Source organism: Gasterosteus aculeatus, chromosome 4 (genome assembly GCF_964276395.1).
Source record: "Gasterosteus aculeatus chromosome 4, fGasAcu3.hap1.1, whole genome shotgun sequence".
Classification (NCBI taxonomy): domain Eukaryota; kingdom Metazoa; phylum Chordata; class Actinopteri; order Perciformes; family Gasterosteidae; genus Gasterosteus; species Gasterosteus aculeatus.
Genome location: NC_135691.1, coordinates 12,650,673 through 12,672,006, shown reverse-complemented (window position 1 = coordinate 12,672,006; position 21,334 = coordinate 12,650,673). Strand labels below are relative to the sequence as shown.

Here is a 21,334-nt window from a genome sequence, read left to right as displayed (position 1 = left end):
CTGATAATGATCTGCTCAGTCATGTATTTTGTTAAACAGGTGCACAAGGAGGGGCAACAATGTGACCCCTAAAACTTGACTGGTTTTGCAAGTGGAGGCCAATTTAAGTTCCTCGCTCTTGATCGGACTGCTTTCCCACTAGTGTTGGCTTTAGCTAGTCATTATCACTACTGCAAACTTCAGAGGAAGTACTTTGATCACCATTAAGACCACATACCTGCTACATGACAGAACATTGGCTATATAAATGCACATAGTTATTTCAATAGACAAGGAACACAATTATCAAATTGTCATTTAACCATTATCACCCTAAAGAGCAAAGCAAGCTTGGTAGCCGTTTAAACAACAAAAAGGGTATTGGCCCCCAATTGTTCCCTCCAACAACAGAGTCAAGCAAGCACAACATTTTTAGAGTTCCGCCATCTCTTTTATTTCTTTTTAATTATATTTAGACCCTCTTGGCATCATTGAGCATACATTTAACAGACAATACAAAAAATTAAAAAAAAAAAAAACTTAAGACTTAGAAAATACTTACCTAGGCCATTCCGTTTGTGTGATGAAAAAAACTGCTTTGACATCTAAACTAAAATGTAGGCCTTTACCAAGGAATTTAAACTTTGTCCAATATTTTTACAAGCATGGTGTGACATCAAACAGGACAACAGCCATTGGACATATTCCTTGACTGACAGAATAAAATCTGGCATTTGGTGAAGGGAAGCAGTCCTTATTGAGACTCCATTCTTCAAAACTTGCACATCTACCTCATTGTAGTAATTAAACAGTTTAGGACAAACTAAAGAGCACTCTGTTGCAATTTAAGTTTTACAATCGCATGTTAAAGCTTAAAACTTACAATTTCATTGGTGCATCATTGTCCTTTTAAAACCACTCTTAATCCATTTATAAATAGATCAACAAGAAATGAGGGCTGAACATTCTCTCCACAAGCTGCAGACAATCCTGTGCACACGCACACACAGGAGCAGAAAAAATATCCAAGTACAGAGGGGTTAGCAGGGCATTCACAATCCTCACGCTCACCAAATATACTGTTTGAGTCTCAGACGAGATGCCTGAAAGTCTCAGGCTGCATCTGGCTCAGGAAATGCAGATGTGTGATGAAACAACGGATGGGATGGGGGTGGATGTGTACATCTGTAGGCTCCTTCACAAACAAGAGTCCCGTTTATAGCAGATGAGCGCAATGGGAGCGGGCTGGAGTGCAGATCGACCATTCCCAACAAGTGTCAATAATGTTTTAACAAAAAAAAAAAAAAAGTGGGAGGGCTGGATATGATGGAGGTATTTAAAAAAAAAAAAAAGAAGAAGAAAAAGGACAAGAATTCATTGTGCTTCCAGTTCAGGCATTCTCATTGACCTCTGCTGAATGGATATTGACCAGAGGTTCAGGCTTTTTGCCATTGCTGTAGTGATCCCACATCTGCAGGTACAGCCGCTCCAGGTCGATCGTGTACTGCTTGGTGTTGAAAAGAGGGCTGCAAATTCGCTGCTTCCAAACACGTGCTCTGACCATCTTCAGACTAAAAGAGACAAAGAAGTCAAATTTCAGTTTAACAAAAATGTTCTCAAGTAGTCAATCCGTTTGTACTTACTATTCCATGTCAGAGCCCAGTTTGACGGCTATGTCCTCATAGTCCTGACGATTCGGCGCTATTAGCTCGGGGCAGCCCAGGCAGTTGAGCTGCGAGGCAGCCACACGGGAGGCAAGGGTCTCACCTTAAAAAATAGGTTTTACAATCAAAAAGCAGCCTTTACCTGAAATGTGTTCTGCATACTTGGTATTAAACATGAGAAATCTGAATTTGAAAACAATTGTACGAGAAGTTAAATTAATCATTTGTGTCCAATTAGCGACCAACCGCTGCGGGTCTGTCCTCACCTGGCATGGTGACCATGGGTGTCCCGGCCCAGAGGACGTCCATGCCTGTGGTGTGACCATTGCACAGAGGAGTGTCTAGGCACACGTCAGCCAGCTGGCCCCGTCGCACGTGCTCCTCCTTGGGGGCCACGGGAGAGAAGATGATGCGAGAGGCAGGCAGACCCATATTCAGGGCGTACTGCTGGATGTTGGGCTCGCCAACAGCCGGGAATCGAAGAAGCCACAGAACACTGTTGGGCACGCGCTTCAGGATCTGCAGGGAGAAGAGAGTGTTTAAAAAGGAGAGAAAAAAAAAAAAGATGCAGCCAAAGCATTTAGGAGTTCATCCAACTTACATTGGCCCACATCTGAAGAGTAGGAGGGTCAATCTTGTAGAGCTGGTTAAAGTTGCAGTAGACAATAGAGTCCTCCGGGAGACCGTACTGGGAGCGGGTTGTCACGACGATGGTGCGTGGCACCTCCTCCCCAGTGGCAGCTTTGTTGTTGATCTACAATGACGGACAAAGGAGTATTGCTTAGAGGTGGAGTAATTTTACTGCTTATGTCCTGACGAGTTAAAAAGACGGGACAGACCTCGGCTGTTTGGCCCACCTCATTTCATTTACTATTTCATTCATTCATTTCACTACTTAAACGACCTGAGAAAGCAACGTTAAATGGCTGCACCTGCCTTGCTTTTGCATTTCTAAATATTTTGTACCCATGCTACAGCCGTCGAGATTTGGACTTTAATGGATGGATGTGTCCAAGTTTAAACGAACCTGTGTGGTTGCCAAGCCGTTGCTGACGGTGAAGCCGTTGATTGTGACCTGGATTTGCCCTTGATTGATCATATTGATGATTGCCTCGGCTGCAGTGTTCATGGGGATGACGGGCATGGACAGAGCTCCATTTGCATCCCCAGCAGCTTCCTGGTTGTTGTCAACCTTCATCTGGTCAAGAGGAACAATTTCAACATGAATTCAAAACTTTAATATTTTAGGATCATAATTTACATTTTACAAAGTCAAAGATTTCCCCCTGGAAAATCATCAACTAAAATGACAAAAATTTAAGATTTTTTTTTATTGTTATGAGGTCATAAACCCACTTATAGGATTTCCTCTTCAGGAAATGTACTTAACTCACCTTTATCACTTTGACATCTGGCAGGCTGTCCAGATAAGCCTTCAGATCAATACCATTGAGAACAATGCGGTTGTCAAAGATGTGTCCATTAGACTTGAAGTCAATCACAGCTTTTTTCTACGGAGCACAAAAAAGAAATAAATGTTATATTGTATTTCAAACGGTTTCCTTTTCCTATTTTTTCAGTATTTAAAAAGGCTGACAGAAACTAATGAACCAATTCTGAGGATGTACAAACCTTGAGGTGAGGGAACATGTTGGCGTGGTCTCCAATGAAGAAAGTATGGGGCATGTAGGCCAGTTTCTCAGAGTACTGGTCAGCGACTTCCAAAGGTGAAGTTTCCTTGTCAGAGATGATGTAGTCCATGAAGGGGGCACCACTGGTTCCAGGGTAACCCAGCCACATAGTCTGTGGAGTTTGGATGAATACAACTTTGAAGATGCAAGTACTATTTTTCACAGTGGACATTTATCCCCAAAAAACCACAGCTGTTGCTCACCTGAACGGGGGCGGGGCGGAGAGCGAAGAGCTCGTTTCGGGCTCCCTTTGTGTATCCATTCATGTTGACCAGAACGTGGATTCCATCCTGGTGAATACGATCAGCTGCTTTGCCATTGCAAGGAATCTGCAGGTGAGAGGTGCCAGTTTCAGTAAAATTGTGGATTTTACTGTGGACACAGTTCATGTGGACACATGAAGCATCTCCAGGTCAAACCAGTTACCTGTGAGAGGTCTGTGAAATGATGAGCCTCTGCTACCACTTTCACACGGAAGTTGGTGCTATCATCAGGACTGAGCGCATAACAGAACACCTTGAAAAAAAAAAAAAAAAAAAAAAAAAAGAAGTATTGACTCGTACCCTCACATTTACTTGCACACAATCTATGGAATATTTTAGTCAAGCATGATCATACATTGTACAATGTGTGGTCATGGCATGCCTGTCATTTCTACATTTTCTACCTCAAATTTCTCAGGATTGTGCATTCCAGGAATGGACTGCATCAGGTGGGAAGTGGGGTGGTTGCCGAAGTCCGAGCTGACGTAGCCAATACGCAGACGACCCCCGCTGGCCTTCAGGTCCTTTGGATGCTCAAAAGCAGGTTTGTGCAGTGCATTGATCTGTGGAATTAGCAATGGTGTAAGAAAACAGCAGGATTGCTAATTCTGGCTGCACTGAGTGACACATACTGCAGCAATATTGGACTGATACTAAACCATGAATAAGAACCGATCGATTAATCTGAATTCATGTCCAACTTTGCACCAAACCGCCATCCCTGCGAGCAACCCGTTCACCACAGATTGTCCCCTCCTTCTCTACAAAGTAGCTTAAAATTACATCCAGTATCTTTGCCATCCCTTACCGTCCCCATATCCCTGCAGGTAGCCAGCGCCATCACCAGCCACCTTCCATCCCCTCCCTCCCCCCAAAAATGAAATAAAGTTTACTTGCTTTGATCAGTGCGTGTACCTTGTCCAGGCAAAGGTTTCCGTGGCGTTCAGCGATGGCTTTGCGGAAGCCGTGAGAGAGCGGATACAGCATGCTGTGGTGGGGGTGCACAGAGGGCAAGCGGTTCTTATCCAGCTGGTCGGCCACGATGCTCACAAGCTTCTTCATCCGCTCTTCGTAATCGGTCCAGTCGCACACAATCTGGGAGAGTGACAGAAGTTAGTCTTAAGAAAATGAGATTTAACTAATGAATTAATTCATTGGCGCCAGCTAAATGTAATTACTTATATATATTACATACCTGCAGACAATGTGCCAAGTTGCAGTAAGCATCAGGGAAATCCGGCTTGAGTTTTAAGGCTGTGCGGTAGGACGCAATGGCCTCTGGGATGTTTCCAGAATCCTAAGAGCCAAGAGAAACATTAGAATACAAAATCCAAGTACATTTCATGAAAGAAACATGTGGGGATGCATGTATGAATGATCTGCATGAGACACTGTCACGGCAAACAAAGAATACAAAATACAAAAAAAATACAAACGTTTAAATCAAGAATCCTTCCTACCTTGTGGATAGAGGCCAAATTACTGTGAGCATCAGCAAAGGCGGGGTTGATCTGGATAGCACGGGTGTAGCACTGCAGCGCTCCCTGTACATCTTGCATTTCCTTCAGTGTGTTGCCCATGTTGGAATAGGCATCAGCAAATGTAGGGCTGATTCTAAAATTTAAAAAAAAAAAAAGAAAATCTGGTTGAAGTTTTTCTTCTACTATTGTAAAATAACATCACATTAATCCAAACGAAGTACATCTAGCATGCATCTACAGACCTGATGGCCTCCTTGTAGTGCATTAGGGCCTCCTGGAGTTTGCCCTGCTGCTGCAGAACACTGGCGAGGTTGGAGTGAGCTGCTGCAAACTCTGGGAACACCTGAAACATTTATTTATATAAAAAAAAAAAAAGGAGGTTACCAAGGAGATCACACAAATGCCATGCTCACTTTTACATCAAACAAGCGTTGATGTTAACAACTCTTAACTCACCTCTAGTGCTTTCCTGTAAAGCTGGACTGCATCTTCAATGTTGCCCTGCTCACGCTTGATGTTGGCCAAGTTGTTAAGAGAGTCGGCGTGGGTTGGACACAAACGCAAGGCTGTATTGTAGCACTCTTCGGCTTCAGACACCTGGGAAAGACATTGGCATATCAGTTAATTCACTAAATGCTTCGTCGATTCAGTGTTTCCCCATGGTTCACAACATCACTCGGGTGGCGGGTCTGCCCCGACACGTGCACGGAAAATATGTAATCGTAGCAGAATCTGAAAATATATGCCCTTACAACCATTTTAAATGTTGGAAATTAGGAACATGTTGTCAGGGGAACACAAAGTGCTGCCTTACGTTGCCTTTCTCCTTCAGGGCATTTGCCAAATTGCAGTAAGCATCTGGGAAGTGGGGCTGCAATTCAATAGCACGGCGGTAGGTGTCAATAGCCAGATCAATGAGGCCTTGCTCATAGTAGACACAGGCCAAGTTCCCATGTACAACCGCATGGTTGGGGCTAAGACTCAGGGCCCTCAGGTATCCAGCCACAGCTCTGGAAACAAGATACGGAGCAGAATTGTAGTTTTGCAGCTTATTAAATATCCAACATTCCAACTGCAGCATTTTACACAACTTCCTTTCATTGCCACTATTCAGGCATACAAATTCAGTTCTGAAAACGCTGATGGCAGTGCGATAGGTAAAATTGGCCCTGCCGTGGCCACATGGTATGCAAAAAAAAAAAAAAACATTGCATCGACAGACCAAGTGGGATGTACTTCCACACATGAAATTCCACAAGCTGTGATAGACGGTGCTTTTAAAAAGACAAATGATTATACATGAATCTAGAAAAGGGGAAAGTATTATACGGTCTACAACTTGCATGGTTTGAACTCACCTGTCAAATATGCGGGCTTCTTTCAGAACATTTCCTAAATTGATGTATGCGTCAAGGAAATTTGGGTCCAGCGTCACTGCCTTAAAAAAAATAAAAAATAAATAAGAGACCCGAAGCTTAAAAACATGACAAGAATATAGACTGGAAAGTAGCACTTTCAGTGATAATCTAACTGTATAACATTCAGTACATTCCTCTGTGATAGGGGTGAGGTTAAAAAAAAAAAAACGTATCAATTTATAGAAAAAACTAATTGATGTCAGAATACAATAAAAAGCAAAAAATAAAATAAAAAAATTACCATCCAGCAGTGACTAGTTTTTTAAAGTTCATTTAATGTACATTATTCAAAGTTTAATGTCATGTGCTACTATCTGACATCCTCAGCAAACCTGACAGTAGCCTATAAAAAAAAATAATAACCCTCTTCCATTAAATGATTGCTCAACTATCTTTAACCTGAAGAGTGCAACTGACCTTTTCAAAATGGTGTATGGCCAGCCATATCTCTCCTTGAGCATTGAACACACAGCCAAGGTTGCTCCAAGCCACTGCAAAGTTAGGCTGAGTCTCTATGGCTTTCAGGTAGCAAGCCTTTGAAAGGTTTACAATGAAAAAACCATAGGAAAGGAGAAGAGGTAGAATGGGAGCGGTATAGTGTGTAGAGGGAGGACAAGGGATGGTAAAATAAAAAATAAAAAAAAGATTGAGAATAAAAAGAAAGAAAAAACAAAGGGCAGAGAGAGCAAAATTAGTGACTATTCTCCGTCACAGCAAAAAGTGAGTCTGCAGCACGGGCTCGCTTGCGCTCTATTCTGCCGCGCTAAGCTGCATTGCTTTTCCCTACGCTGCGCTGATCCGACCAAAACCCACACGTATGCCCACCTTCCTTTAGTTACACTACATTCCCAACGAATGCAGTGGTCCCCACATGAACATACAGCGTGCTGTCACTAAGAACATTCAACACTGTTTAGTTAAACCCCCAAAGTACAAGATACTACATTTATATTAAAGAGATCACAAATTGAATGTGGGTAGGATATCTCAAAACCTGGGAGGCTGGACATTTCGTGCAAGTGATGGTCCCTGTAATGCATGCGCAACAAACGCGAGAGCGCATGGTGTGTCTATTGCCGCCGCCACCACCACCACAATGGCCCATTGCACGCCGTTTGCTTGACCTTGCGCCTGGCAAAAAGGTCATTTATCGCTGCCGCGCTCGCTGAATGGCCAGGTGCAGACCCAACAACCCCTGGCAGGACACCTGAAACACCAGACTAGCACACACTCAGCACCCATAATATCTCAGATTTAGAGGGATTGCGGGACGTGGGTCAACCAGTGAATGGACTGGGACGTTGACACGGGAGGCATTTGAAAATAAACAGCCAATAAACCATCTTGATTGAATTGGTGACATGGTTTCAGTGAAAATAAGTGCTTTTGAAAATCCAATTCGGTCTGAGATGGAGGGGCATTTGGGAGCGAGGCTGGTTGTGATTGGGTAGAGGTCCGCAACCAACTGGCCAAAGGGAGTGAGGGTGTGTGGTTCGCATGCTTGCGCTTTCCGCCATACTGGTTGCTTGGAGGACATCGCTGCGCGGCCCCTGCGCTACTGCAGACTCACAGCGCACTACCTGCATCATCAGAATGCTGCAACTCCAAATCAAAGAAGGAAAAACAGAACAAAATAGGAAAAATAAACAACACGTAAGAGTTAGAGGGTTCTTACTTGTTTTTCACGATTATTGCTTCCAAATCCTAGTTTCTTTTTACTTAATACAGAATTGGGTTATTAGTGTAGCATATTGTAAGAAATCCTTACTGTAATTTGCTTTGGTACATTTTTCTCTCTTTTATTTTGCTCTTCAAAAGGAAGCCACAAGACAGAGGAGCATGAAGTGAGGTGGTTTTTCTTTTGTTGTCAGTTACAAACCCGTTACCATATTTTTGGACTTTGTCAGAGTTGTGGCCGCAGCTGGCTGGAAGAAGAGGAGAGGACTGAGGCTGCCCTAGTGTTCCTTTCCGCCAGGCACCTACGCAGGAATAGTGTCACCCACCTGAAACCTTCTAAATAACAATATCAGTTGTGGAAAAACCAAAAGAGACAAAATCAGAAAACAAGATCGTTAGTAAAAGTATTCAAACAATACATTGTCTTTTAAATATGGAAATAAAACAGGGTCTTCCCAAACACAAACATAAAAAAAGACTACTTTTCGTTTTCATCCATGCAATGACCATTTCATTTCAAAGAAAACAAAAGATGCTTTTGGGTGAGTGGGAGGGAAGAAAGGCTTTCATATGTTTCACCAGTGAACTATAGGTTGAAGTCAGATTTCAGGCTGTTCATCAATTCAAGTTTCATTTCAAACTACAGGAGGGCAGTTACTGGCTTGATCTTGGCCAAATGAACTGATCCCATTTCTTTGGGAATAGTATTGCATATTTGAAGGAAAAGGGAAGAAGTATTAATCATTGTCTTTCATGCTTTTGGCATACTCATGAAATATTTTCAAAATCTTTGTTTTCTTTATCCTGGCTTGCTTTCTTGAGTCCTGGCCAATGGGTGGGGAGAAAAGTCTGTGGTAGAATTATTGGCATCTAGAAGCCTCCAAAGCTCTGAAATAAAGAAGTCATCGCTGTTGCTGCGCGGGCCTGTCTTTCTAACCCAGCATCTGACGCAGGTGGTGGAGTACAGATTGTGAGCCGTCTGCCTGACAACACTTTGAACCCCGTTAAAGGCACTTGAGTGAGAACTCATTCATAACCCCCACACAATTTAGCACTATTCAACAGCGGTGGATATCAGCTAGATAGCCAGCTGTGTACAACTCCTTTAAATCATACTCAAATTTACTACTAATGCAGGTGTGCCTGAGCACTGATGGGGCAAAGCTGAACGGTCAGGAAGGCAGCTCTCTGCGCGCACACTCCACCAATCCTTTGCAAGCGCGCGGGGGGTGGAGCGACAGAGCAGGGGAGATGGTGGCTCCCTGATGCTCCTCCCCACTCCTTAACCCCCCTCTAGCACGAAATAAGATGGCCTGTAACCACTGAGACAACTCCACATCTCTAGATTCCACTAAACCCAGGGAGCCCCGTTACATAGACCGAAGTCTTGAAAGTGACAGAGGGACGTGTGACCCACGCTGGCAGCAAATGTACTGACAGCGAACCTTGACCAAAAGCGTGTCACTGGGCACTTGATAAACCGTGTTGGAGTGTAGTGGTTAGGTTAGAAACCATCTTACCTTTTGCACTGCAAAGATAAACTAGCTTCTCATCAGTTCATATATTCTTCAAAGACCGAGCCAGCATTTTCCCTCCAAAATCTATATGAAAATGCACCGGCCAAGGTTCAAATTTGACAATATGGATCAAATGTTTGGATTTAAAAACGCCAGCCTTTCTTCCTGAAAGGAGAGGGGCTGACCGTTGGTAAAAGGTTGGACTAACACAGCGGACGTTGGGACTAAAAAAAATAAAAAGGTCAGTGACAAATGTAATACTTATACTAAAAATGGACCTAGCCATTTAAAAAGTAATCAATGGAAGTTGTCCTTGGATTATAAAATAGAGATTTTTTTTTTAAAGCATTGGTTGCCTCAAATGGGTGAGCGGCCTAATGCAACTCAGAAATGAGAAAAGGCTCCTGTCCTTCACTGGGCCATGGGGTTTAAGGGAAAGGGCTTGATTTGCCCTAAAAATGTCAAAGCGGAGACAACAACATCTAGGGCCTTTTTTGTGGCGGGAGGAGGGGTACTAAAAACCAAAATGTATGTCCAAAAAATAAAATCTGAAGCACAAACCCATATATACACAAAGGCCAATGCGCTGTAACATACCTTGGCCTCTTCCAAACGTCCAAGAGCTTTGAGCAAGTTGCCCAAGTCACTACGCACACAATAAAGATCCTAGAGGGGAAAAATACACACAAAAACAATTTTTACTGCTACAATAAACTGGAGATCAATGTTGTTAGAATGATTAGCTTGCTGTGAATTGAAAGGAGTAACTCAACACCCCTGAAAACCGCTCCGTGACGGCAAATAATTGGTTAAATTGGAAATGTGACGTTAAAATGATTTATTTTGAAGAAAACGAGTAATCGGTAACACAGTCGATGGAAAGACTATTAGGCGCTAACGGCAGATCTATCAGAAACAACACGTGTCAAGTTACTCTTTAGGCATCTCACAAAATGGCACAGCACTTACAGGGTTGTACTGTAAGGCAGACACATAAGCCTGCACGGCTCCCTCCATGTCCCCCGCAGCCACCAGAGCAGCTGCCAAGTTGATGTATCCATCAATAAAATCGGGTTTCAGTCTCAGGGCATGCCGATAATGCTCTATGGCCTCCTGCAGTTGTCCACGCTCCTTGTACACATTCCCCAGGTTGGAGTAGGCCTCTGCCAACATTGGGTTCTGTTTGATGGCCAAGGTGCTGAAGTGTGCAGACCTGCAGGGCCAGAATGGGTACAGTGGTCACAATCCTGAAGAGGGGTGCTGGCCGCATTTGCTCGTGTAGAGGCAACCGGACAAAGTTTTGTACTGCTTGCAGTATACTCGAAATGAAACCACGTTTGCCCAAGTAATCGGTGCATGTACGACAAAGACTATGCACCGGATTTCCCTTTGATGTTCAGAGTGTGCATGCTTTCCCAGCCACGGTCATATTTTCCCTTTATAAACAAATACAAAAGACAAACAAAATAGTAATTATCTGGTAATAATTATTTCAGATTTTGTTGGCACATTTTCATTCCGATTAAATTTAAATGAATTCAGAGTATACTGCTGGCATTGGGAACACTGAGGGAATAAAGAGTAAAAGTGGAATTTTAAGACTTCAAACCCACAAGACCCGAAACCGTGGCACCTGTAAAGCAAGGGCATGACCATCACCACAAACCAGTGTTAGAATCTCGAGGGAACCAAATGAGACCAAAGTCCAGCAACAGGGTTTCCAGAGGACCGCTCAGTTGCTGTAATTGGCTCCCCAGACCAGCTACGAGCACTTAAAAGTCAGAGGCGACTCTTGTTTTCTGCCACATGTTCAGTGTGCGTCGAGTCGGCTCCCCACACCTCACCTGTCGAGTCTTCGGCACTGAAAGTGGATGGAGGACAAGAGCAGCAGCACGCCTGTGTTATCAGGCTCCTGTCTCCACAGCTGCATGCAGTGGCGTTCAGCCGCCTCAAAGTCCCCTGACTGATACTCCCGGTGCGCCAGCTCAGCCAACCCTTGGAAGGAAAGAATATGTTTTGTCGGTTCTGGAGCACCAACACATCCCAAGGAGGGGGGGGGGGAAACAACACGTTAGATGTGATGAAGAAATTAAAGCAGACAAATGAAGGCAAAATAAAATAAAGAGGTGACGCTAATGATGTCAATGACAAATAAGGGCTCTCAATTTGAACTCTACAAGGACCAAATCAATTGGGGAAAAATAAAAATTGTGAGCACTGAGGTAAAATGTTGCAATCAAGTAAAACCATTGCAATTTCTGTTTTTAGGCTGTAGATTTCACTAAAGGGTAATGCTCTGCTGGATCTTTTCTATGTTACATGGTGCTCTGTTCCAATTTTTTTTTTTTATATATAGAAAGATTAATAAAGATACTATTTGAAGTAAACCTGAATCAATGCATGAGATAAATACCGTTTCTATACCGTATAATGTAGCACATATGTAGGGATGTAAATTGTGTTTACCCACGCATCGTGCATATGTTTAAGATTCATATTTGTGCTTTCCACATGCTATTCAATTTTTGTATACGGCTCTGCCAAAAGAAAGGAAACGTCCATGTCATATGAAGCTAGAGTCACTTGAAGGCAAATTATTCAGGGTGTGGCGTAAACAAAATACCACATAAACAGCATGTATGGGTGGTGAAGCCCTGGGTGGAGTAGATGTAATCTGTCAATGCACGCGCACATCTAACTCATTTTCAGATAGCAGTGGAGCAGGTTCCATCGCCATTATACGTGATAATGCTTGCCTGTACAATGGATCGTTTCGATTACGTAAAGCCCCCAGTGAAAATGCTTAATCCACATTACGCAAAATGCACTACGGGTTATATTCAGATGTACGACCAGTGACCGCGAGGATGCATTCAGAGGCGGTTTAAACGGAGAACCCCATTAATGTCCATGGGAATCTACGAGGCGTAACGCCTACGCGGTCATTTTAACAGCGTCACGCTGCGAGGCCCACGTTGCCTTCAAGACGGGCACCTTTCTCCGGTCAGCCTTTGACGGTCACCAGAACCGGCGACGTTTTCGAGAGGAGAGGGCCTGTTTGAGTTCATTCAGCGGTCAAACAAAAAAACCGTAATGCCGTTCGAGCTAAAGCTGCACGATAGCTAGCTTAGCACCAGCGCTAGCTGCTGTAGGTGAAACCATAGACTCCATATAAAAAAGGACAAACCCCTTGATGTTTGCACACTTGTGCGTAATTTATGTCGGGAAAGACACGCTCCAAGACGTATTTTAAAAAGGTAAAATGTACGACCTGCGACGAATTAGCATCGCTAGCTTACGACAAAGTACCGTTAGCAGTAGCCTGTGAGACTAAAGCACTCTTTCGACGGTAGAGGCCCAGTTACGTTGCCAGTGCAAGTGTTCAGATGTGAAAGATTGCAATGGAGAAAGCATAACATGTAACGTTAGTCCCTTCTCCCCCCAATATTGAACGCTAGCTAACACAATATCAACCAACCTGTGCTGTCAGCCACGTTCCCCACGGAGGTAGCCATCTCTTCTGTCGTCGTGTCTCGCACGGTGGTCGTCAATGTGTCCTCCGGTGGATCAACGTTTTAGAGAAACAATGTGCGGCGAGCAGTCGTCTTTGTCGGTGGCGACTAGCTAACACGTTGCCAGGCGAAGCTAAGTAACGTTAGCTAACGTTACCCGTGCATTTGATTTCCCCGCACAGCACGAAACGAAGCTCTGTATAACGTTGAGCCGGATACTAAATAATCACGAAACCTCGTTAAGTTCCCTCACAACTAAGCTTTTTACTAAACTTAAGCGTGCTGTTGCCTTGTGGTTCAAGGTGATTTCTCCTCACAACAAAGCTGCTATGGAGCATAAAATGGCGGAATGGGTGGAACTAGTTTTGGAGATAAACTAGTTCCTCATCTCGTCATTTCGTTAAAACGTGCATGTGGAATTGTAATAATTTTCTACTAGCAAAAAAAATAATTAATCGGATGCGGGCTTGACGTATTGTGTGCTAATCGTGCATTCTACGATTCGTGACGGCAAATACTTCCATTAGACAAGTATGTTGCGCGGAGGAATACGCTGGTGCAGGGAGACAGAGTGCAAGTCATTTCCATATCAGAGCGTGTTTGAGTCATCAGTGCTCTAAGATTCATTACATGGTTTATTTATCGACTACAGCATAGAATGCCATTTAAAATATGACTTCCACGCCCAACGTCTGGACTCTATACAATTGCACTGGTAACAATTTTTGGCAACGTTATTGCTTCATTTTGTTTTGTTGCTTTTGTCAAGCACATTTTCCGTTCCAACGTCCACAGATACATCGTTTTTTCAATTAAATGATTCTTCAAAACGAGTTACATATCAGAGGGATTTTCATAACGCTAGCCTCTTATGCAGAATCCTGATAGAGAGCAAACATCTTGTTGATCTGTTATTGGAGTTAGTGTGAGGGATATGCAGTGTACCCAAACGTGTATCCAATGTATGCAATGAAAGTAGGTCGACTCTATTTGGGCCTCTGTGTTGATGGGATGCAAGATTCAGAATCACCAACAGAGGGCAGCCCCTGTAAAGCTATATGAACGAACGTTTGATAAAGAAATGCTGAGTGGCTCTGAACATGATTCAACCTTAGATTCAGTCATTTTTGCAGGTCCTACAGGCATAAGATTTATTTGTCTGTTGTTGGAAAGCGACCCCCCTGTTTTTTGCTATAACGTCGGCTTATTGCATTCAGATATGAAATAGTTATTACACATGTCATACCTCTGACAGAGTACCTTCTTCACTTTGTTAATAAAACATCAGCATTTTGTAGATTACACAGTTTCATCACAGACCTATGTCAATAGTAATTTTCAAATCTAAATTAAAGCCAACACGGGCCCTCATATTATTCTCCCATACTCACAGAATATTTTAAATGAATTAATGTTCAACCTGAAGCCTGAACCCTGAAGTGATAGTCATTAAAATGCCCTGAAGACGTTGATGAAAAGGGGGCTACTGCTTGCTCCACCCAAGTTTTTTTTCCCATAGTCCCTCTATGGGAAAGCAGTTGACATCATTGCCCATGTTGGCTTTGCTCTGTGTGCTCAAAGCACGCCTATGGTGCAGGGTTTGTGTACTCTTCCTCGCGTTCCTCTCCTTAGCGCTCACTCTCCACACTGCTTAGCGGTCACTTGTGCACAGAATGATGTCATGGGCGTTGTGTGTCTATGACAATTGCATCTGACATGCTTTATCTTTGTGCAGGCTACAGTCACTAGGAAGGCGGTCAGGGCGAACACATCTTCCCCATGCCCAAAGGGTTGGTGACAGCTCCCCACAACAGACTCCGCTTTCCCACAAGCTATTTTTAGGAAGCACGTGAGAGCAAACGATTCATTCACTCACGGGTCCATTTGGCCGTTATTAAAATCTCAGCATGGCTCCGAGATATTGGGAGTTTGTGGTGTTGTTTGATTGCCAGGCCAGAGAATTCCGCTGCCGAATGAGTGGCGAAATTATTTCTGCCCATTTTGGTTTGAGATGATCGAATGCGGGCTGATGACCCACATTGTTTGCATTGCCTTGGTGTGCATTCCAAATAGGGTTGTTTACAGAGGGAGTTAAATGCTCATTCGTTAGATCTTTTTTGAAAACAGAAAGCAGCCTAGCAGGGCATGAGCTCAGGGAAAACATATTTCACTGAAATTTTCCGCAATGGCACACATCTGGATTTGCCATCATGGATCTCAGTGTTTGTGTCAGTAGCCGTCTACGGTTTCAGGCCTACAGATCAATGAGTCCTCCAGATTTTATGCTGTGGTGTGCTGTGTTTTTCCAGAGGTTTAATACCGAAATTATGCTCCAGCCCTGCGGGCCAAAAAAAATAATTTAGTTAACTAACTCCTGGATATAAATAGACAAACCAAAAATGATGAAGTAGTTGAACTTCACTCTATGAGGCTGTGTTTGCAAGACCTAACTGAAGATGATAACAGACCTAATTGCACCGAGTGCATCTTTCAACGATGTTGTTTTTTACATTGGTTCAGCTGTCTTAAAAAAAAATATAAATGGCTATGCTTTCATCATTTTTAAATAAATTGTAAACAAGAAGAAGTTTTAGATTACACAGATGGTGGAAAAGTAGACAACCATCAGGTCTGTTGAGAGAACAACACTTTATTGCTTTACAGCCTGCAGCAACGCACATATTTGTCACTAGCAGCTTCCCCTCTTTAAAACAGACAGAACAAAGGCCTTTCCACAGGAGCATCTTTGCTGTTTGTTTCTGTGACTCCTGACACGCTAACACAGTGAGTCACTTTTAGATGTGAGAAGCTGTAAGAATATTGTGGTTAATGGTGTTGCTGCCCCTATTATGTCAGAGTTGAGATTTGGCATAATTGAAGTTCGCTGAGCATGAAAACTAGGCATGCAGATATTGCCAGCAAGGTTAATCATCAGGCACCAGCACTTTGATTCATGCTCCTGGCCTTAGTTGAAGACATTTTTCAGGTGCGGCCTGATGTTTTATAGCCATATATTTTGTGGTTGGAAGTTCTGTCTGAACAGCAAAACGATTCAGAAAAATGCACTGCTGTAAAATGTTTGTTTCTGTTTGAAGTCACATTTAATCTCTCCGAGGTTGGTGATCCTGCCCAGGGGGTAAAATACAGAGGGTCTCTCCTTTAGGCTACTTGCACGCTGAACTCTACCGGTGGCATTCAAGCTTCTGACCTCGGACGGGGGCGAAAAAACACATTGGAAGATCATCATCGTTTGTCATCACTCAAGGCCCATTACAAGCTTTAACCCTGTGTGTTCCTGTGTCCGGCAGTGTCAGAGAGCAGGAACGTGACAGCTCAGGGCTGCTTTGTGCAGGGGAAGGTGCCAGAGCCTGCCCGGAGCTCCCTTTAAATCTCTGCATTCATCACCTCGCTCCCTGACCCCTTTCATTTCACCCTGCCGGGTCCTCTTCTTACGCGTCCCCCCCTGGACGGGCAGTGTGTGCAGGACCTGGTGACACCTCTCATGACAGCATCTGTCAAGTCTGTGCTATCAATTGCACTCGCTGACTGACACCCTCTCCAACCCTGATCCCTTCAAACATTGCTTTTCTTCTAAGTAATGTTTATCAGGAAGCCACCAGACGCCTTGCCCACTGCAGTGAATTTTAATAGTGAATATGTGACTTCTCCAGGAGTTGAGACTAAACCCCCCCCCCCCCCCCCCCCCATGTAAAAAAGTTCCCTCTGATCCCGGCTTTGCCAGATCTCATTTAGATCCACCTGAGGGGGCATCCAGTGGCGTGCAATCCCAGAGACGGGATGTCTGGGGTGGGGAAGGATTAGAGGAGACTCCCTCTGGCTGGATGGGGTCCATGACTATCTGAGAGCGCCGTCCCGTTTGCCAGCGTGGATGTGTGTTGTGCAGGTGATTGTCTGATATTGTTATACTTCCCTGAACCAGTGTGCAGCTTTAGATCAGACAGTTTGAGGCTGTAGCAACATCGCTCCTGTGTTCAAATTGCCTCGTCTTTCATGTCTTTAACTATTCTTTTTTCATACCACCAGCTTTTTTCTCTAGACTTGCCTTAATGTATTTAATGAGTGATGGTTTCTTTCACTTGCTTGTTAAAACACGTCGTTTACGGAACGATCTGTATCCCCGCGATTTATCCTCAGCTTGTTTTATAGTGTTATTAACTTGTTCGTTTAGATACTCAACATTCATTTTATACCCGTTTAGTTTTTTTATTGCTGGTTCTAATCCCAAATTGAATTGCCTTTGCACCAACCAGGCGCCTGTGGCTGCTCTCCCCTTTCCCACTGCAAAACAGAGCACTTGTTGTGGCCTGTCCCTTTGTTTGTGTACCATCAAACAGAAGTGGAAACTTACATTAAAAACACAAATAATATGTCAGAGGTTAACCTATAATTAGCTACTGTACATGCTAAACACTGTAATTTCGGGTTGATTGCTCTGTGGGCTTGAAGTAGGCGACTCACACACCCTGATTCCAACAACTATGTGATGGTTGATCTCTGTTGATTGATGTTTCTTGTCATCCACCTTGCAGTTGCTGCCTCTTTCATTTTCCCCTCTGCATCTTTTAAATGGCTTTCCTCACCAGTGACAGTTAGGGCATAATTGACTTGTGACCAGCCTGCGGCAAATAGGCCTCGTGTTGTGTCCCATTCTCACGCAGAAGTCACCCACTTTTTCGAGCCATTTATGCAGAAAAATGGATGGTTCATCACTAACCCCACTCCCTTGTTGTAGCCCCCTTTCCTCCCACTGGTTGCGTAAGCGGCAGTATCTTGTGAGTCAGCCACGGTGGGGGGAACATTTTGTCCGGAAAGAAGGTCACTGCCTGAGAGTGACAAATCTACCTCTGACCAGGATCAGGCCACAACACCCCCTAAAAAAACCCAAAGGTCTCCACTTGTTGTCTTCGCATGAGCTGCTAAAGATGAAGCCCCGTGTTTGAACTGTACTTATTGCACCTGTTTGCTTTATAAGTAGACAGTTCATACTTCATGACTGACCTCCTATGGCTCTGCACTCTGTGTGGGAACTTCTCCCCCTCGGCCTTATTGATGCCGTTCCAAGTTATGTAACCGCACACTATGCCACAATAAAGGATTATACCAACTTTGAGGAGATAAGCTTCATAAAAATAATAAGCAGTAGCAGCACAGAGCTGGTGTTCTGAACTCTTGGGTGTTTATGTTTGATCTATAATCTCATTCACCATCCCCAGTCGCAGAGCCCAGCCATAATTCATAGGTGAAGCAGTTTAGTCTGCAGTCCACTGCTCTTATGGTTCAGTTTATTTTGTCCATCTCCTTGTGTGAGTTCACTCACTATTTCTAATCATACAGCAACTGTACAATTATTTTTTCATGCAATTGTTTGAATAGTGTCTTTTCCCACCCTGTTCCTTTCCTCTCTATATATCCTGTTTATATGACACACACAGTTGTAGAAATATTGCGGAAACCGGGAATCGTTTCAAGATACAATACACACTTGTTCGAGTGTGTCCATGAATGCAGTCCGACAAAAATTGGGTAAATATTGTCACTCTAATCTTATTTCATTCAGGGGTTGCGTCTTTCCATTTGCCAGTTTGGATCTTTATGAGATCGCAAGGGTTTTAGAGTTACTTGGTCTTTGTTTTACTTGATGTACACGCGTATAAGAGTGTATATGTGCAATCCTATCTTTCCAATTTGTATGTTTATTCTGACTTTCTGCAGCTGTGTGTGCGCCGCATATGTCGGAAACGGGTTGGACCACAGCGGTTGTGTGAGGGACAGGGAAAGAGTCGGGAGGAAAAGGCGTAACTGCTGGCTGTCGACCACCAATTTCACTGCCCTTGCAACAGGGCGCAATAAAACACCCTGCGGACAATTTCTCACTCCCACACACGCACTTATGCACACTCATAAACAGGGAAACCATCATGAAAAAGTACAAAGTTGAAAGCTGACCTCCACTTAGAAAATGTAATGTTTCAGAAAAACATGACACAGATATGCTAGGGACAATGCCACAGAGTGCTTGATGTGGTTTTACTGTGGATGTGAATACCGAGGACATTAAGAGGACAGTAAAACTAAGATTCCGCTTGGAACCGGGCTGCTGTTAAAACACAGGAAGACTTCTACTGTAGTCACCTCCAATTTGCACCGATCACACCCTCTTCTCACGCATGAAATTCTATTAGGTAACGTGATTATATCATTATCTGTTCTACTGAAAGTCACGCACCCTAAATCAAAATAAAATAAATATTATGTAGCAATTCCAAAGAACATTTACACAAAATGCATGCAAAACTGTTTACCATATGACATTTAATCTTTTAGGAAAAACTATTCTTGTACCAGTTCTCTTGGATTAAAAAAAATAATTTTACACATAAAAGAAACATTCAGATCTTCAGACAGAGCTGCGGGGGCAAAGCAGCAGGGGCCAAATACCACCAAGAGAGTAGAATATAAGGCAAACTTCTGCCTGTAATGTTCACTAAGAGATAGTGAAAGTTATTTTCGGTATTCTCACACTATAAGTGAATAATTCCTCTATTTGGAAGCGGTGTTATCACTTGCAGAACAATTACAGGAATTATGTGAACGCTTGTCTTGCTGGATGCATGAAGGAAAAGAGAAAGTATAAAAACCGGATGCCACTCTTTTCCAACTAAAAGTTCATTAAGAAACAGAATAATTGATGACCTCAATTCCCTCTCCATGGTAAATATACATTCAAAAGTGTGTCTTACCTTCCGTAAGCACCTATGTACTCGGAAATGATCTTTAACCTTCTCTCCAAAGCTCTGGGTCCCTCCTTAGTGACAGGCCCCAAGAGATGGCAGCAACCAGGGGGAAATACAGGGGTGAAAGGTCAGGGGTTGCTGATGCAGCAATAACGGTGAGTGAGGGAGTGGATGTGGTGGTGACCTTTGACATCACAATGGAAAGAGTAACTAGTGAGCGACAAATCTTGAGCCTTCAATGTTGTTCAAAGGACTCACTGTATGTTAGCAAGTTGTAGTTTATTGCATAGTCATTTATAGGCAGTTTAGAGGCACTCTAAATACACTAAAATAGCTCTTTTGGCAGATTTGGCGGGCATCAATGTTTGTTTTAGCAGGTACGGCATATGTATCATCAATGATGGCTCTATATGTACACAACAAATGTCAAATGCTTTGACCCTGAAAGTGACACACTGAAAAGGAACAGTATTAAGGTCATACATTAAACCTGTGCTTTCCCACTGGTCACAAATCTAATTCAAAACCAAAATGTTGTCTACCCATGTTGTTCTCCCATCTTCTCAGAGGTGGGAGAGAGCAGAAGAGGGGAAGTGCATACAGCATGAAATGGATATTGGCACAGAGCACTGACTTAATCACAAGTGAGCATGTTTGTTCCAGATAAGGGCCATTTTTTTCTGCTGAAAATAAGAGAAAATCACAACCATGCGAAAGGATCTGAAGGATGTTGGCTGTTCCAGCAACTCCAGATGAGAACGTAATATATCAACAGCCGGGTGGAAAGGACCGATAACAAAAGTTGACTCAAATGTTTAGTCACTTTGAAGTGTGGCAATTTTCAGGCCAAAACAAAATGAGAAACACTTAGCTGAAGGACAATAGAGACCTGTGGCAGAGTTGTTCTCATGCGAGCTGCAGAATGGTTGACTTGGTTGAGTGAGAAAGGCTCATGAGGAATGTAGAGAATATGTTTTTAAGTCGGTTGAAGGTAATAGAGCAGTCGTGTGGACGATGCAGACCTATAGGGACATTATAAAGGCCTGCAATCACTGAATTCACTGTTATCTAATTGAAACCAATAACGAAAAATAATATAGTATCTTCTATCTGTAATATTTGCATTGCGTGCATGCTTGACTATTATCTAGCATTGCTTTTTTAACAATTGTAAAGCAATGTTTTTACATACGCCAGCTCTTGCTGTTGGTGTTATAATTCTGTTCATGTTATTGTTAAAAGGAGGCACAAAAAAAAATAATGCAGTGACGGAACCAGTAATTCCAACATCTCGCGGCTTACATGCACAGGCTGCAGGGCTGTTTTGTGGGCATGGCCTCGGTTGAGAGCAAATCCCCTTTGTGTTGAACACAATGC

General features: G+C 43.3%; 1 protein-coding gene across 6 annotated transcripts; it reads right to left on the bottom strand.

The window, feature by feature from the left end:
• Window positions 1-408: 408 nt before the first annotated feature.
• Window positions 409-13,754, bottom strand: LOC120818201 (UDP-N-acetylglucosamine--peptide N-acetylglucosaminyltransferase 110 kDa subunit). 6 transcript variants are annotated; one of them, XM_040175088.2, is made up of 22 exons: window positions 13,169-13,754; window positions 11,535-11,685; window positions 10,660-10,903; window positions 10,288-10,356; window positions 6,914-7,030; window positions 6,437-6,516; window positions 5,893-6,088; window positions 5,535-5,675; window positions 5,321-5,421; window positions 5,058-5,211; window positions 4,793-4,894; window positions 4,495-4,692; window positions 4,002-4,160; window positions 3,761-3,850; window positions 3,538-3,663; window positions 3,276-3,446; window positions 3,038-3,154; window positions 2,671-2,841; window positions 2,245-2,397; window positions 1,910-2,162; window positions 1,623-1,746; window positions 409-1,550 (listed from the first exon to the last, which is right to left on the bottom strand). In XM_040175088.2, the coding sequence occupies exons 1-22, from the start codon at window positions 13,203-13,205 to the stop codon at window positions 1,370-1,372; spliced, it is 3,135 nt and encodes a 1,044-aa protein (XP_040031022.2). In that variant the 5' UTR covers window positions 13,206-13,754; the 3' UTR covers window positions 409-1,369. The 6 variants fall into 6 exon arrangements, with proteins under 6 accessions (XP_040031022.2, XP_040031023.2, XP_040031020.2 ...); XM_040175089.2 differs by having other exon boundaries at window positions 4,513-4,692; window positions 13,169-13,731; XM_040175086.2 differs by having other exon boundaries at window positions 11,535-11,715; window positions 13,169-13,557.
• Window positions 13,755-21,334: the final 7,580 nt, after the last annotated feature.

Bases quoted from the DNA above. Each gene is read 5' to 3' on its own strand.
- LOC120818201 (XM_040175086.2), bottom strand. From the start codon at position 13,205: ATGGCTACCTCCGTGGGGAACGTGGCTGACAGCACAG. The intron at 10,357-10,659 runs GTAAGTGCTGTG...TTTCCCCTCTAG, and splicing joins CTGCCTTACAGTACAACCCT to GATCTTTATTGTGTGCGTAG. The intron at 1,551-1,622 runs GTAAGTACAAAC...TGTCTCTTTTAG, and splicing joins CTGGGCTCTGACATGGAATA to TCTGAAGATGGTCAGAGCAC.